Source organism: Aedes aegypti, chromosome 3 (genome assembly GCF_002204515.2).
Source record: "Aedes aegypti strain LVP_AGWG chromosome 3, AaegL5.0 Primary Assembly, whole genome shotgun sequence".
Classification (NCBI taxonomy): Eukaryota; Metazoa; Arthropoda; class Insecta; order Diptera; family Culicidae; genus Aedes; species Aedes aegypti.
In genome coordinates, this window is record NC_035109.1 from 190,108,162 (window position 1) to 190,120,539 (window position 12,378).

General features: G+C 41.1%; 1 protein-coding gene across 4 annotated transcripts in view; it reads right to left on the reverse strand.

Moving 5' to 3' along the window:
- Positions 1–1,003: 1,003 nt before the first annotated feature.
- The window catches only part of LOC5574166 (ras-associated and pleckstrin homology domains-containing protein 1), a 280,277-nt gene continuing 268,902 nt past the window's right edge, over positions 1,004–12,378 (reverse strand). For 2 of the 4 annotated variants that reach the window (XM_021852247.1, XM_021852248.1), the window contains 3 exons: positions 5,142–5,986; positions 4,699–5,074; positions 1,004–4,633 (listed from right to left, as the gene is read on the reverse strand). In XM_021852247.1, the coding sequence (XP_021707939.1) occupies positions 2,831–4,633; positions 4,699–5,074; positions 5,142–5,986 (3,024 nt within the window). In that variant the 3' untranslated portion in view covers positions 1,004–2,830. Of the gene's footprint in view, positions 4,634–4,698; positions 5,075–5,141; positions 5,987–11,756; positions 12,006–12,059; positions 12,234–12,378 lie in introns of those variants that run through there. The other 2 variants (XM_021852250.1, XM_021852249.1) reach the window with 2 other exon arrangements.

A 12,378-nucleotide genomic window follows, 5' to 3' on the forward strand; every position in this document is an offset into this window, starting at 1 on the left:
CGATCAGAAATACAGGCAACTGAAAAATGAGCCTAAGAATTACTGCGTTAGAGGGTGTGATGAAAGGAGCGGGGATAGACACGAGTGACACGATCTTCAGAAAGTCCGTCCAGCTACTTGGTTTCGCCGACGACATTGATATTGTAGCACGGAACTTTGAGACAATGGCGGATACGTACATCCGACCAAGGACTGAATACTAAATTGGACTGACCATCAATGTGTCGAAGATGAAATACATGATGGCGAGGGGCTCAATAGAGGACACGACATACCCCCATCTCGAGTTCATATTGACTGTGATGAAATCGAGGAGGTCGGAGAGTTTATGTACTTGGGCTCACTGGTGACCACCGACATCGACAACAGAAATCCAGAGACGCATCGTTGCTGGAAATTGTTTCTATTTTGGACCCCGCAGAACTCTTCGATCGAATAAAGTACACCATCACAAGAAGTTAACCATCTACAAGACGCTTATTAGACCGGTATCAGAAGGCCGGCTCCAAAGGCACGTTATTAGACCGGTACTCCTCTATGGAAAAAGGATCAACGCGCCCTTGGTGTTTTCGAACGGACGGTGTTGCGGACCATCTACGACGTAGTGCAGTTGGAAGATAAAACGTTGGGAGGTTGCGGTGGGCCGGGCAGGTCACCATTATTTCAGATAACAGCCCGGTGAAAATGATTTTCGAAGACAATCCGACCGATCTGCGGATCTTCGCAGAAGCGAAGTCGAATGGAGGCATCTCCTACGTACAACAGAGGCCACCCAGGCTCTAACATGACTGGTAAGGTAAGGTAAATACTGTGGCGATTCCGAACAGGAATACAAATCAGGAAAATATTAGCTAGGCTTGTAGCCCGTGACGACCAAAGTTTATGTGAAGCAAAAATTTTTGTTTTGTCTCTGTTATAAAAATTTCTTTGAATTTCAAATATTCTACAACAATTAATGAATATTTCTGATAGATTCTATTTCGACGAAGGAAGTGAATACACGTTTTGATTTTCCATATTTATTTGACGTACTTTTAATCGTTCCGCATTCGTTACAATAGAGATAGGATTGCGAAATATTTTTACGAATATAGATAGTTTCAATGATAAATTCATAAAAATTGAATTCTCATCACAACTCGCTCTCGTTCAGCTTTTCTCATTCCTCGCTTTCGTCCAGTTAGCATTCCACAGTGTTCTCTCTTCTATTATTGGCATTGTTTGCGCACGATCTGCTGAGGTTATGGGCTCAGTTCGTTCTCTGATATCAGTGGCATCATTTGATAGTGTGATTGAACTTAAAGTAGTCGAGACGGCATTCATTTGATTTTTTTTGTTGTTGTGTTTGTTACCTACATGCGCTCGCTCCTAATGGTACTAGTTAGTGTTTTCAGTTGTGTAGCGTGTAGAATTAAAAAAGCGGCTTAACTCGCTTTGCTCTAGAATAATCCGATTAAAAGTTGACGAAGGAAGTTCAGTTTTACACATTGGCATTTGTTTCAGTTTTTTCTATGTGGTTGAGAGTATCCGATGGTTAAGAATTACTTTTCGTCCTTACTCCACAGTATAAGCAACATATAGCGGTTGGCTCTTTAAGTTGATGTTTGTTTGCTAGCTTTTATATTGTATTCTATTGTGTTCATAGTAGTTTTCTTTATTATGTTTGAAAGCACCAATTTTTATTAATATTTTCTGTATATTTTAAAGTCCAATACGTGGACAGTACAAAACCTTTTATTCCAAAATTGCATGTGTATAATATTTGATGTAAAATTTCATCGCGTATAGTTATTGTTTTCCAGATAAATCCTACGTCATATAAACTACCTTTGCCAGTGCATAAATCTTGTTCCACGGTCGTTATTCGCTAGCTGCATTGTAAAATGGATGATTTCGTGTTGATGTGATTCAGCGCACCATTCTCGAACCTAAAACACTTAACAAATGAGCTCGTTTAGTACTAGAGTGCCAATCGAATAAAGGTTCGAACTAACTGATCTATTGAGAAGAATAGAACAAAACGTGTATTACAATCTACCTCGAATAGTACAACAATAAATATCTGTATTTTACGATAGATTTTTGTTCATAAAGTCAGCCTATGGCACATTAACTTGTATAAAATAGTTTTCTTCTCAAATCAATAATATATGTTACATACATTTTATGAAAACTAAGCTCCACGAAACTTTGAACAAAAGAAAAACAGATAATATACACATATAGCCAAAATTTACGTCTAGTTTTCATTTAATAGTTATCGATTCAATTTAGTGTGTCGATTGTATGGTGATTGACATGTATGCATAGTATTCCCTAGTCCGTGATTAGTCAATTTAACAGAGAAAACCGCGCAAAATCATCGATATAATCGGTTAAGACAAGCAGACTTATATATTATGTATAGGTTTAAATTGTGAGAGTCGTTTGTGTAAAATATATTGAATCTAGAGTACTTTATTCTAATATTTGCATTACTTTGAATAATAAATTATGTCACGGTCCATATAACTCATCACAATTACAAACTCTCTTTTCATCGAGTTTTGGCAATATCATGCCCAGCATATATCTACGCATGTATGGCGGCGATTTTTCGTATTTATTCTCGCTTTTGACTATCTCCCAAGTCATATTGTGACTAATCCCAGTCTCTTTCTTCTCTTTTTTAAGCCAAATCGTATTTTGAATTGGATTCTCTCCAGTTCAACTACAATATCTCTATTTACACTTCACTAACATTGCATGAAGACCCATTGGTAATTCGTTCACAACGAACGGTCCTCCTTACCGTCACCAAACAGTTGGAGAATCCGAGAAAGGCCCAATCTTATAACCTTTGATGTGGCGCCGTAGTCGTGAGCTGTGTCTTTTCACTTCGCTTCGGCGGAGGTGGTGGAGGCCTCTTCTTGATTGGCCCAGCACCAACCACTGGAGCCGAAATCGGGTAAGCAGGTTCGACGCCCATATTACTTCCCAGGTTTTCATACATGCAATCGGAACCGTAGTGTTCCTGAACCCAGTGGCTTACGTTAGACGATTCCCTGTAGTAATGCGATGAATATTGTTCTGCTGGCAGATCCCGAAAACCGAGCACCTCGTGTGGAGTTGTGGCCGGTTCCAGTTTACATTTTTGAGCAATCTGCCATTTTTTGTTCATAACCCTTTGCAAGTCTTTGAGGAAATCCCGCGGGGGATTCGATGCCGAATCACTCAAACGCTTTGGAGATGTGTACGAAGTAGATAAGCGAGTAGCTTCGGCCCTAGGAGGAGGCGCAGGAGGAGCGGAATATATATCGCGCGAAGCTCTGCGAGGTGAAATCGGAACCTCTTGAACTTCGTCCTCGAAACAAACCTTCCGCCTCAGTAGCACAGGTGATTCGGCGAATGATACACTTTTAGCTGGCGGTGGAGGAGGAGTCTGTGCCGTTGAAACATCTCCGTTATACGGTGGAGGAGCTTTATACGGTGGAGCTTTCAAAACGGATGGTTTCAAAGTCTTTGAGTATATCGGTTCGACTTTAACGTTATTATTGCCGTTGCTGATTACCGGAGTTGGCAGCGTTTGACTGTTGAACATCATAATTGATTGTTTAATGCTATTAGTAACTTCGAGATTCTCATTTGTTGGAGTTACGCTCTGCGGTGTAGATGTCGATGATGTTGAGGGAGCCATAGCAGATGATATTCCTGCTGTTTGTTGGTAAATCATGTTGATGTCCTCCACCATAGGTTCTGCAGATACTACGTTTGGTGGTGGTGGTGGCGGCATTTGGACACTAACTAATGACAACTGAGATCCACTGAAACTATTATCTAACTCGTTTGGTGGTGGTGGCGGGGGGAGCGAATCTAGCGATAATGTAGAACCTGAGAAGTTTGTACCAAGATCATCTGGCGGTGGAGGCAGCGAAAATGTGGAGTCTGTCATACACGAAGGCATCGCTTCCAGTGGAGTGATCGTTTTCGTTGGCGTTGGAGGACTTACATTCTCCTGCTGGAGAATGGTCAAACTATTTTTTACTAAATTGCTACTAAGAACTAGTGTTGGCATCTGTTGTTGGATCACCGGAGTTCCGGGAACGCTATTGGTCGGTGTCGGTGTTGGAGTTGAGGCTGATGAGCTCATGCTTTCTACCGATCCTCGGTTATTCATTGGTCTTCGCTTAAGAGTTCCACTGTTGTTGCTTTCCTCACTTCTTCTCCGGCTGTGACGTCTTGTTAAGGTACCACCCCGCTCCGGTGACGTTGGTGAGGAATCATTCAACCGTGTTGTTTCTCCGACTTCTTTCAATTGTCTCGTCATGGATGTCAAAGGTAAATTTGGCTTCATTGATGGTTTCCGCTTGATCGTTCCAGTGGGAAACTCCGAATCAAAACCGTTATTTTCATCAGATAGGCAACCACTTGAACTAGAACTGGATGCACGAGACAACCGACCGTTGTTGTGAGCAGGAACTAGATGATTTGTGCCACTTCCACTGCTGTTACTGCTACTTCCACTACACTGCGATGGAACGGAAGATACAATGCTACCCATGGAACCACTACGAGCCGATGACAGCTTGTCTAGTTCTTCACGAGCAAGATCTTCCGTCAACGATCGATGGTTATCTAGGAGCTTTTTACCGTACTGGAAGCGTAAGGATAACAATGAATGTATAGAACTTTATGGTACAGAACTCTAAATCAACATACCTTCGTCACTCGAATGGCCGTCACCCACGTCTCCAACGTTGCTGCGTCCTCTGCACACAGCATCTTCACTGAACGGATACCCTTGGCGCCTGGGGGCACCTTAGGACAGCGTAACGCAAACGTGAAATCCGTTGGAGCTTTATGCTTCTTTTTCCATCCAACTCCCCGATAGACTTCGTGACCAGCAAACAGAGCCAAACACAGCAAATCCTTCACGGAGCGCGTTTTCTGCTCCTTGGGATAATAGTGCAGGCCCGATGCTCTCAAAACGAAGTGATATTTCTTCCAGCCCTTCTTGGAGTCGCTCTTCAGATATAGGGGACCCTCCAGCGGGATCTGGTTGTTCCCGGAGAAAAACTCGTCCAGGAGCATCGCTCTGTGAAGAAGAGATGTATTAGAATTAAGGTGTAAATTTAAAAATCAAAGTTTAATACTGTACTAACCGGGTATGCTCGTCATGGTCGCTGCCAGGAGCCATCTGAGTTCCCGGAAGAAACAATTCAGGTGTTTTGTAAAGTGACGTTTTGTCTGGTCGTTTAAGGAACATTACTCGATTCTTGGAATCCCTACTCCACAGCATCAAATTGTCGACCAGCAGCTCATGATCTTCAAACAATCGTTCCATCTGGTGTTCGGGCAAATGCTCTACAATGGCCCAATTTGGTTCCATTTGGACGTGATTTTTGTCGGCTAGCAGCCGCGTGACGTGCCCGCAGGTCATCGTTTCGTCAACCAACAAGGACTTGGATGCACCATCAGCAGAGAACGCTTTCACGAACAATCGTCTCACGGTGGCCTGTTCCAGTTTCTGCAGTGCCAGATGAATCTTTGCCTGTTTACCGGACTCGACCGCATTCGCGACGTTTTGCTGCAGATTTTTCAGGTGTGAACTGACGCTGCTGGACGCTGACGATTCACTGGACATGAGTGAAACGGTGTCACTGAATGCTGAATCATTGTCCGGGCTGTCTGTTCGTGGTTCCCGCAGCGAGCTTATACTGGCAGTGCTATCGGGAACACTACTGCAACCACTTTCCGACGAAATGGTCGCATTTGTGGCTGCCGAAATAGTCGAATTGGTCCGACTGTGACTTCGGCCTTGACGGAGCTCTCCCCGTTGTTCCAGCAGGCTCAGCTCTCCCAAGATGGCGTCGAGTTCCGCTTCGTGTGTTTCCTCCAAGTTTGCCATCGAGAATCGGTAAGAGTCGGTGCGTTCGGTTGATAGATTGCTTTTCGGTCGCAGTTTAGCGACCGTAGATGTAACAGCTGGATTGGAGATCTCTAGACCCTGCAATTGAGAAGATGAAAACAAATTATGAAAATCGACTTAATAATCAAAATGAGCGAGATTTATATGGAAATACATTTTTCTTTATTCTTTCTTTATTCTTTATTTGGAGCAGGGAAAAGCCCCTGGGAGTGGAAATTCATTATACTGGTTCAATTGAAAACTTGTACGGCACAATGAAGCATTTTACATCTGGAAGTTTTGTGGTAACGTATGTGACCATTAAGATTAACCAGGATTTGAGCTATAGGATCTTTTCAATCTTCAAATTTCCTTGCCTGGCCATAAAATATCATTAATCCTGTCCCACAATTTGCGTATACGAAAAATGCTCTTAGAATACATAGAAGGAAGACAAGCTTTGTTCTACTGCGGACGTATTGCTAATAGGAAGGTAGACATTCCTAATTACAAATGAAACTGGAGACAGCAATGTCCAATTGACAAATAATCATAAATAAGTCTATTTTCTAACCCTCAGAGAAAACCCCTGCAGTGATTTGAATTTCTCAATAAGTTATTCCTTTATCGACCTCTAGCTACGAGGGTGTCTGGATTCCACCTGGCGTAAAATATGACCACACACGTCCGCTCAAGATGCAGGTAAGCCGACTTTCCAACGACGCAACCCTGATCGTGTAGTGCAGTCACCGGTGGAATAAATTAAGAAAACTGAGAAAGCCGCCGCCACCAATGAAGCAAATCTTTGTAAATAAACCGAACCCTATAAATCTGGTGGGCGATGGATCGAGTAGGTGAGCTTCCATTTCACTTGACCAACCATTTACCTATCAATGGCAATTCAGACGGCGACGTCAGTCACGTCTCATCCAGCAAAAAGTGAAAGAAATACTCACAAAGCATTCCAACAGTTCTCTGAAAATTTAAAGAGAACAGTAATCAAAGGCGGCATGTTAAGACATTGTTATGCCACCGGAATCGCAGTAGGCGGGGACAACCCAAGAGACGTTTAAAATCCATAGCCTACTGCAAAGCAATATAACGCTTGCCGATAACAAATAGGGCGTCTGTACCAGTGATAGTGGCAATAGTAACGGGTTGAGGAATAAAAAATCGCCAAAAAATAACGGAAATTCGTTTTTTATATCTGAATACGTCATTCGAAAGCTTTTTTATTATATTTCACGTAAAAAATAATCTTAGAATGATAAAATCATTAAATCTATCAAAAAAGCATTTCCTCCATTACTGGAACACGTTCCAGTAATAGTGGTATTTGCTAACTTTTGTTCCTATAATAGTGGTTTACATTGATTTCCCATTGAGACTCACTATTATAGGAACGCCCCACTATAATTGGTGCACAGGAACAAAAAAGTTAAGGATTTTAATTGTTTTCTACTATATCCTTACTATTTCACAAGATTTTTTTTCACACATTCATATCATTTTGACAATGTCTATGTTAGAAAAATACACATAAAAATAAAAATTGGCCATAACACGCTTGAAACGGCACTACCACTATTATTGGTACACACACTATGACTGGATCAGACACCCTAAGTGTTCAGCAATTTGAGAACCAGGTCAGAACATTATTCCATTTAGACAGCGTTCGATGTCGTCTGACTCTCACCACCACCGTATCCACTAAGGCAGGCCTGCCCAACCTTTTTGAACTGCGGGCCAAATCGCAGAAATAATTTTGTGTCGCGGGCCACATTTTTAAACGCACAAATATTTCCATAAAGGTTGACAAAAATCAGTGAATGGAGTAAATTTCATTTGAAAAAATAAAAAAAAAAGATAATTGCTCCTAAGTATTCTTGTGGACATTGTGAGAGTCCCTTTCAAAATTATATAATAATCTAGTCCAGAATATTTGGAAGAATCTACCCCAGAAATGTTGGATTCTGTGGTGAGAATAACGCCGAGGATTATAAAAATCGTACTCCGAATCCTGAATCCAACCTAATGTATTTTTAATATGAGCCGGAGTGTGCTAAAATCCTGATCAAGCTTTCACAAAATTGTTGCTCCTTCAGAATCTCACTACTCAATAATTATTTTGAAATGTCACCGAGAAATCTTTGAAAATGCTAAAAAGTATTTCAAAACCTCATATTTTTATTATAAATTCGTTTTGTGTTCTGGCAAAATTTTACAATCTTGCCCAGGATGTTAGAGAATTGTGTATTGAATTCGTTGAAAATCTTGAATATGGAATCCTGGTAAAAATTCTTTGAGAATCTTGTCAATGTTATCCGTGAAAATCGGGTCCAAATTTGTTAAAAGTTCATATTCAAGATTTTGTAATAAGCCTGCCTTCCTTATAATCCTGTCAAGGATTCTGCGTGAATTACGTCCAGATTTTGATAAATTTTATTTCCAAGATTCTGTGAGAATATTGCATTATGATTCAGTGAAATTATGTATGAAACTTCAGCCTTTCATCCTTAAGTTTTGTTCAGGCTCCATTTTTTTAATGTCGATGGGAGACACATTATAAAAACTCTCAAAATTGAGATTCAGAATTTGAATCATTCATAAATATCTAAGAAGGTTAAAAAACAAAACAAATTAAATAATAACTATGATGAAATATTAGGTTGAAACTAAATTGAAAATTAAATAGGCTTAGTACGTTCTAACTTCGGGTAGGTAAAATATTCAACGGGCCAAATATGAGAAGAATCTTCGAACTCTCCGCGGGCCGCACAAAATGAGGTCACGGGCCGGATGCGGCCCGCGGGCCGTACGTTGGGCAGCCCTGCACTAAGGTGACACACATCGCAGAAAAATGTTGCAATTTAGATTAATTGGGCTTATCCGCTCTAAGCTACGGAATGTTTTTTTCCGTATACCTACATGACTGGTACGAATGTGTAATTTTCATTCCGCTGTAACTGCGTGCGACATTATTACCGCACAGATCGACGATTTGCATGCCACAGCCAATCAACCTTCACGTCTCCCCAGTAGTGCCGACGATTCGCTACGGAACCGTGGAGAACGACTACTGATTGACGGCCCGACCCGACGTCGTCACTGTTTTACTGGAGCATGTAGGCTTAGCTGACCGACTCACTGTTTCTAAAAGCTTTTAAGCGATGTTTAGTTTTTGCACTGTACGAGGTAATGGTTTCGAGTATGAAAGATCCTGGTTCAAACTGAGAGCCTCGGATTCGACGTGGAGGCTTCCAATTTGAATTCGTTGCTACTGTGGTTGCTCACCATTGTGAGCATCATCGACAGCAACACCACGAAACAGCCGGGTAAAACAACTTGTCACGTATCAATCATTTCACTTTCGATTGGAACAATGCCAAACGGAATTCACTTGAAACTCAAAGTCACGTCATAAATTGAAGTGGTGGACTTAGTTTTAGATGACAGTTTTTATTGTTTTTGGTAATTATTTTATTAAATAACTTCAAGTTACATATGATTGATAACGATTGGATTGAGAGTAGGCATACCTAATCTAAAAGAAATAAGGGAATTTGAAATCATTTGTTTATGTTCTTTAACTTGAAAAATCAGGTTTCATGTTCTAATCCCATCAAAATCTAATCAAATTTCCCCATCCCTTCTTGAAACTGTGTTCATTTACTTCATGAGCTCTTCTAGAACCAATACTGAGAGTTCGTCGATCTCCTCAACTTAACGAACAGGAGGCAGACATCACTATCATCATCGAAACGCACTTCACAAGTCGGAGGTACTTCATCTTCCACTTTTGTAAAAGTTATGGCCGTCCAACTGTAAACAAACGGCTAGAAGATTAGTCCGCAGAAGATGGTCGTAGGCCAGTAAAACGACCGAAACGTCCGGACAATCTGGCAATCTGTTTATACGTTACTTCTCGCCGAAAACAAATCGATGATTCACTGACACATCAAGTCGCGGCGATTGAACCATTGATATCATCGGATCAGACAATCGAACGGTACAAAATACGCCGCTGAACCTCGGACCAGAAGGTCATCAGGGATCTTGCTCCCGAACCCCTAGTTTATCAAATTTTCCTGTGGTCTTGTAAATAGTAAGGCAAGAGCACTAAGGTTTGACCCGTTTACATGTGTTGGCCTATTGGGCGTTCAGTAAAAAATGAGAATGATTTAAACGTCTTTCTGTATTGAAATTGTTCTCTCCAAGAGAATTGCTCTATGGACTCCATAAACATGGGTGGCATGTTTCTTTTCCCTCGGGTGCTGTCAGTTCAATCCAAAAATGGCGTCGAACTAGCAATCACTACGCGAGCGTGTTGTACGGTTTTTCAAAACGCATGGTCATCGTGGAAAAAAGTTTACGGTAGACCCGCGAGTACAGTTTATTGGATCCTAGCATCCCAGAGACTGGCATGACGCTGGTCGAAAATATCACTGCTCCCATATATTAATTCACCAAGATGAAGGTAATCACCTGTCGGAAGAAGACTCGGTACCCCGAGTACATGGACGAGCAGATGACGACCGTGAAATCGCAGTGACGGTGGATGACGAAGAACTATCGCGTTACTGTGTAGGAAAGCCCAAGAATATGGTCCTAAAATGTTTAATGAAATCTTGTTTTTATTTAATAACACGTAAGAGCATGTTACAGCAAACACTTTAGCAATTTTTCCCGCGCAAATTACGGCTATATCATATTTAAACTGTAATTAAAAAATTGGGTCCATAAATGAACCTTGACACTTTTGATCATGTTTGACGTTCGCTTAATCGACAAAAACACCACAGGGGTTTAAGTTTTAACATTGGGGTTGTTCCTATCTGACATTTCGAAAGAGACACGGAAAACAAAATAAATCCCAAATTTGAGTTAAGGCCGAAGGGTGTGACAAAATCTAAAAAAAAACATTAAAAAATGTTTTTTGGACCTAAACAAAATGGAGTAAACATAGGTTTTTCACCTAAACTTAAGCGTTTGGCACTAAAATTGAGACAGGGCTTTAGGACTCTATTCTTTTAAGTCAAACATTAATGTTTTCCTCCGGAAAGTTTATCAAATTTAAAAGTGTTTAATACACCACAGCTTCAGATGAATCCAAATCGATTTTTAATTCAAATTCAATAAAATTTGCCCATCCATACTTGGAACCGCATTCGTTTACCCTATGGGGGCAGCCGGATTACACTTGATTCCGCAGAGAATGTGCCCGAGTGTAAACAATTCACTGACACCATCAGCCGGGTTTGCCCCACCATGAGAACAGAGTTCAGGGATAGTTTGCTAGGATGGTGGTGCACATGTGAAGCATGCGTGAACGTAGATTTTATGCACCAGTGCGCGCTTATTACTGACACCAATGCCTTTCAGGTCAATTTCACAAACGCTGCTCAACTCACACTGCAATTCTAAGCTTAGTAACTACACATGATGGGAGCTTTGATTGCGGCAAGCCACTACTTGGATCAAATTGGATCTTTTAGTCCTACGATAAACAGAAAAGTGAATGGAATGTCGGTGCTGCCTAGATGATTGCAGAAGGCTATTATTTTGAATGATAAAGTGTAAACAAACAGCTCTGCTTCTATCCCAAGTATGGAACAAGACAAGAAATTTGTAATAACTCAGCATTCTTCGCCTACTGTACACAACTGCCTGTTTTAACCGTTTAATTACTCAAACTTATTGTTTAACATAGCAACCCATCAGCGAAACATTCAAATAAAATACACCTGTGCAAAATATCCCAGCCAACTTGATGACTCAGCGTACATTTGCTCCAGCGAAAGACACGACGGTAAATGATCGACCGACATCTGAAATGGATAGAATCCGGCTTGGATTATATAATTACCGGTGGAAAATCATTCATCGGATTCGTTTCTACGGAGGATGTATCCTTTTTCCATCACAGAATGAAGTGGTCCTCTTCCGTTGAGAGTTCCTCTCTCTTCGAAAGTGCTAGGATATTTTTGCGTGTTGCCTCTTCCAGTTGAAATCGATAGTGAGGCACCCGACTGTCTATATCCACCGGATTCATCTCAGTAGTTGAATAATAAATTCCAGGTAATAAATCACACAAATAATCTCCATAATAGTCACTCTATAAATATTTACAACGCTATTGCACCTGATTTTAGTTTTCCTTAAAACTTACTAATTCATAAAGGTTACACAGCAGCCTACATCACTAATCAAAATAAAACACAGTATCTTAAATTTTCTCAGCACTTGGGATGGTGAAAAACGTCCAGAGGAATATACAGTGTCTGTGCTTCCCTCCTGCAGTTCAACTCAACTGGGTAGGCAGGGAAAATGTTCTTTCTTGCCATCTACTGCTGCTCTGCTGCATCGCACCAGCACTATTAGCTTTCAATAAAACACAGTTGCACAGTTCTACCAATCTAGACGCACGGCTACCACCACCAGCAAGAGTCCCAGTCACGAGTGTTTCGCACAGTGGAAATGTGCGCTAA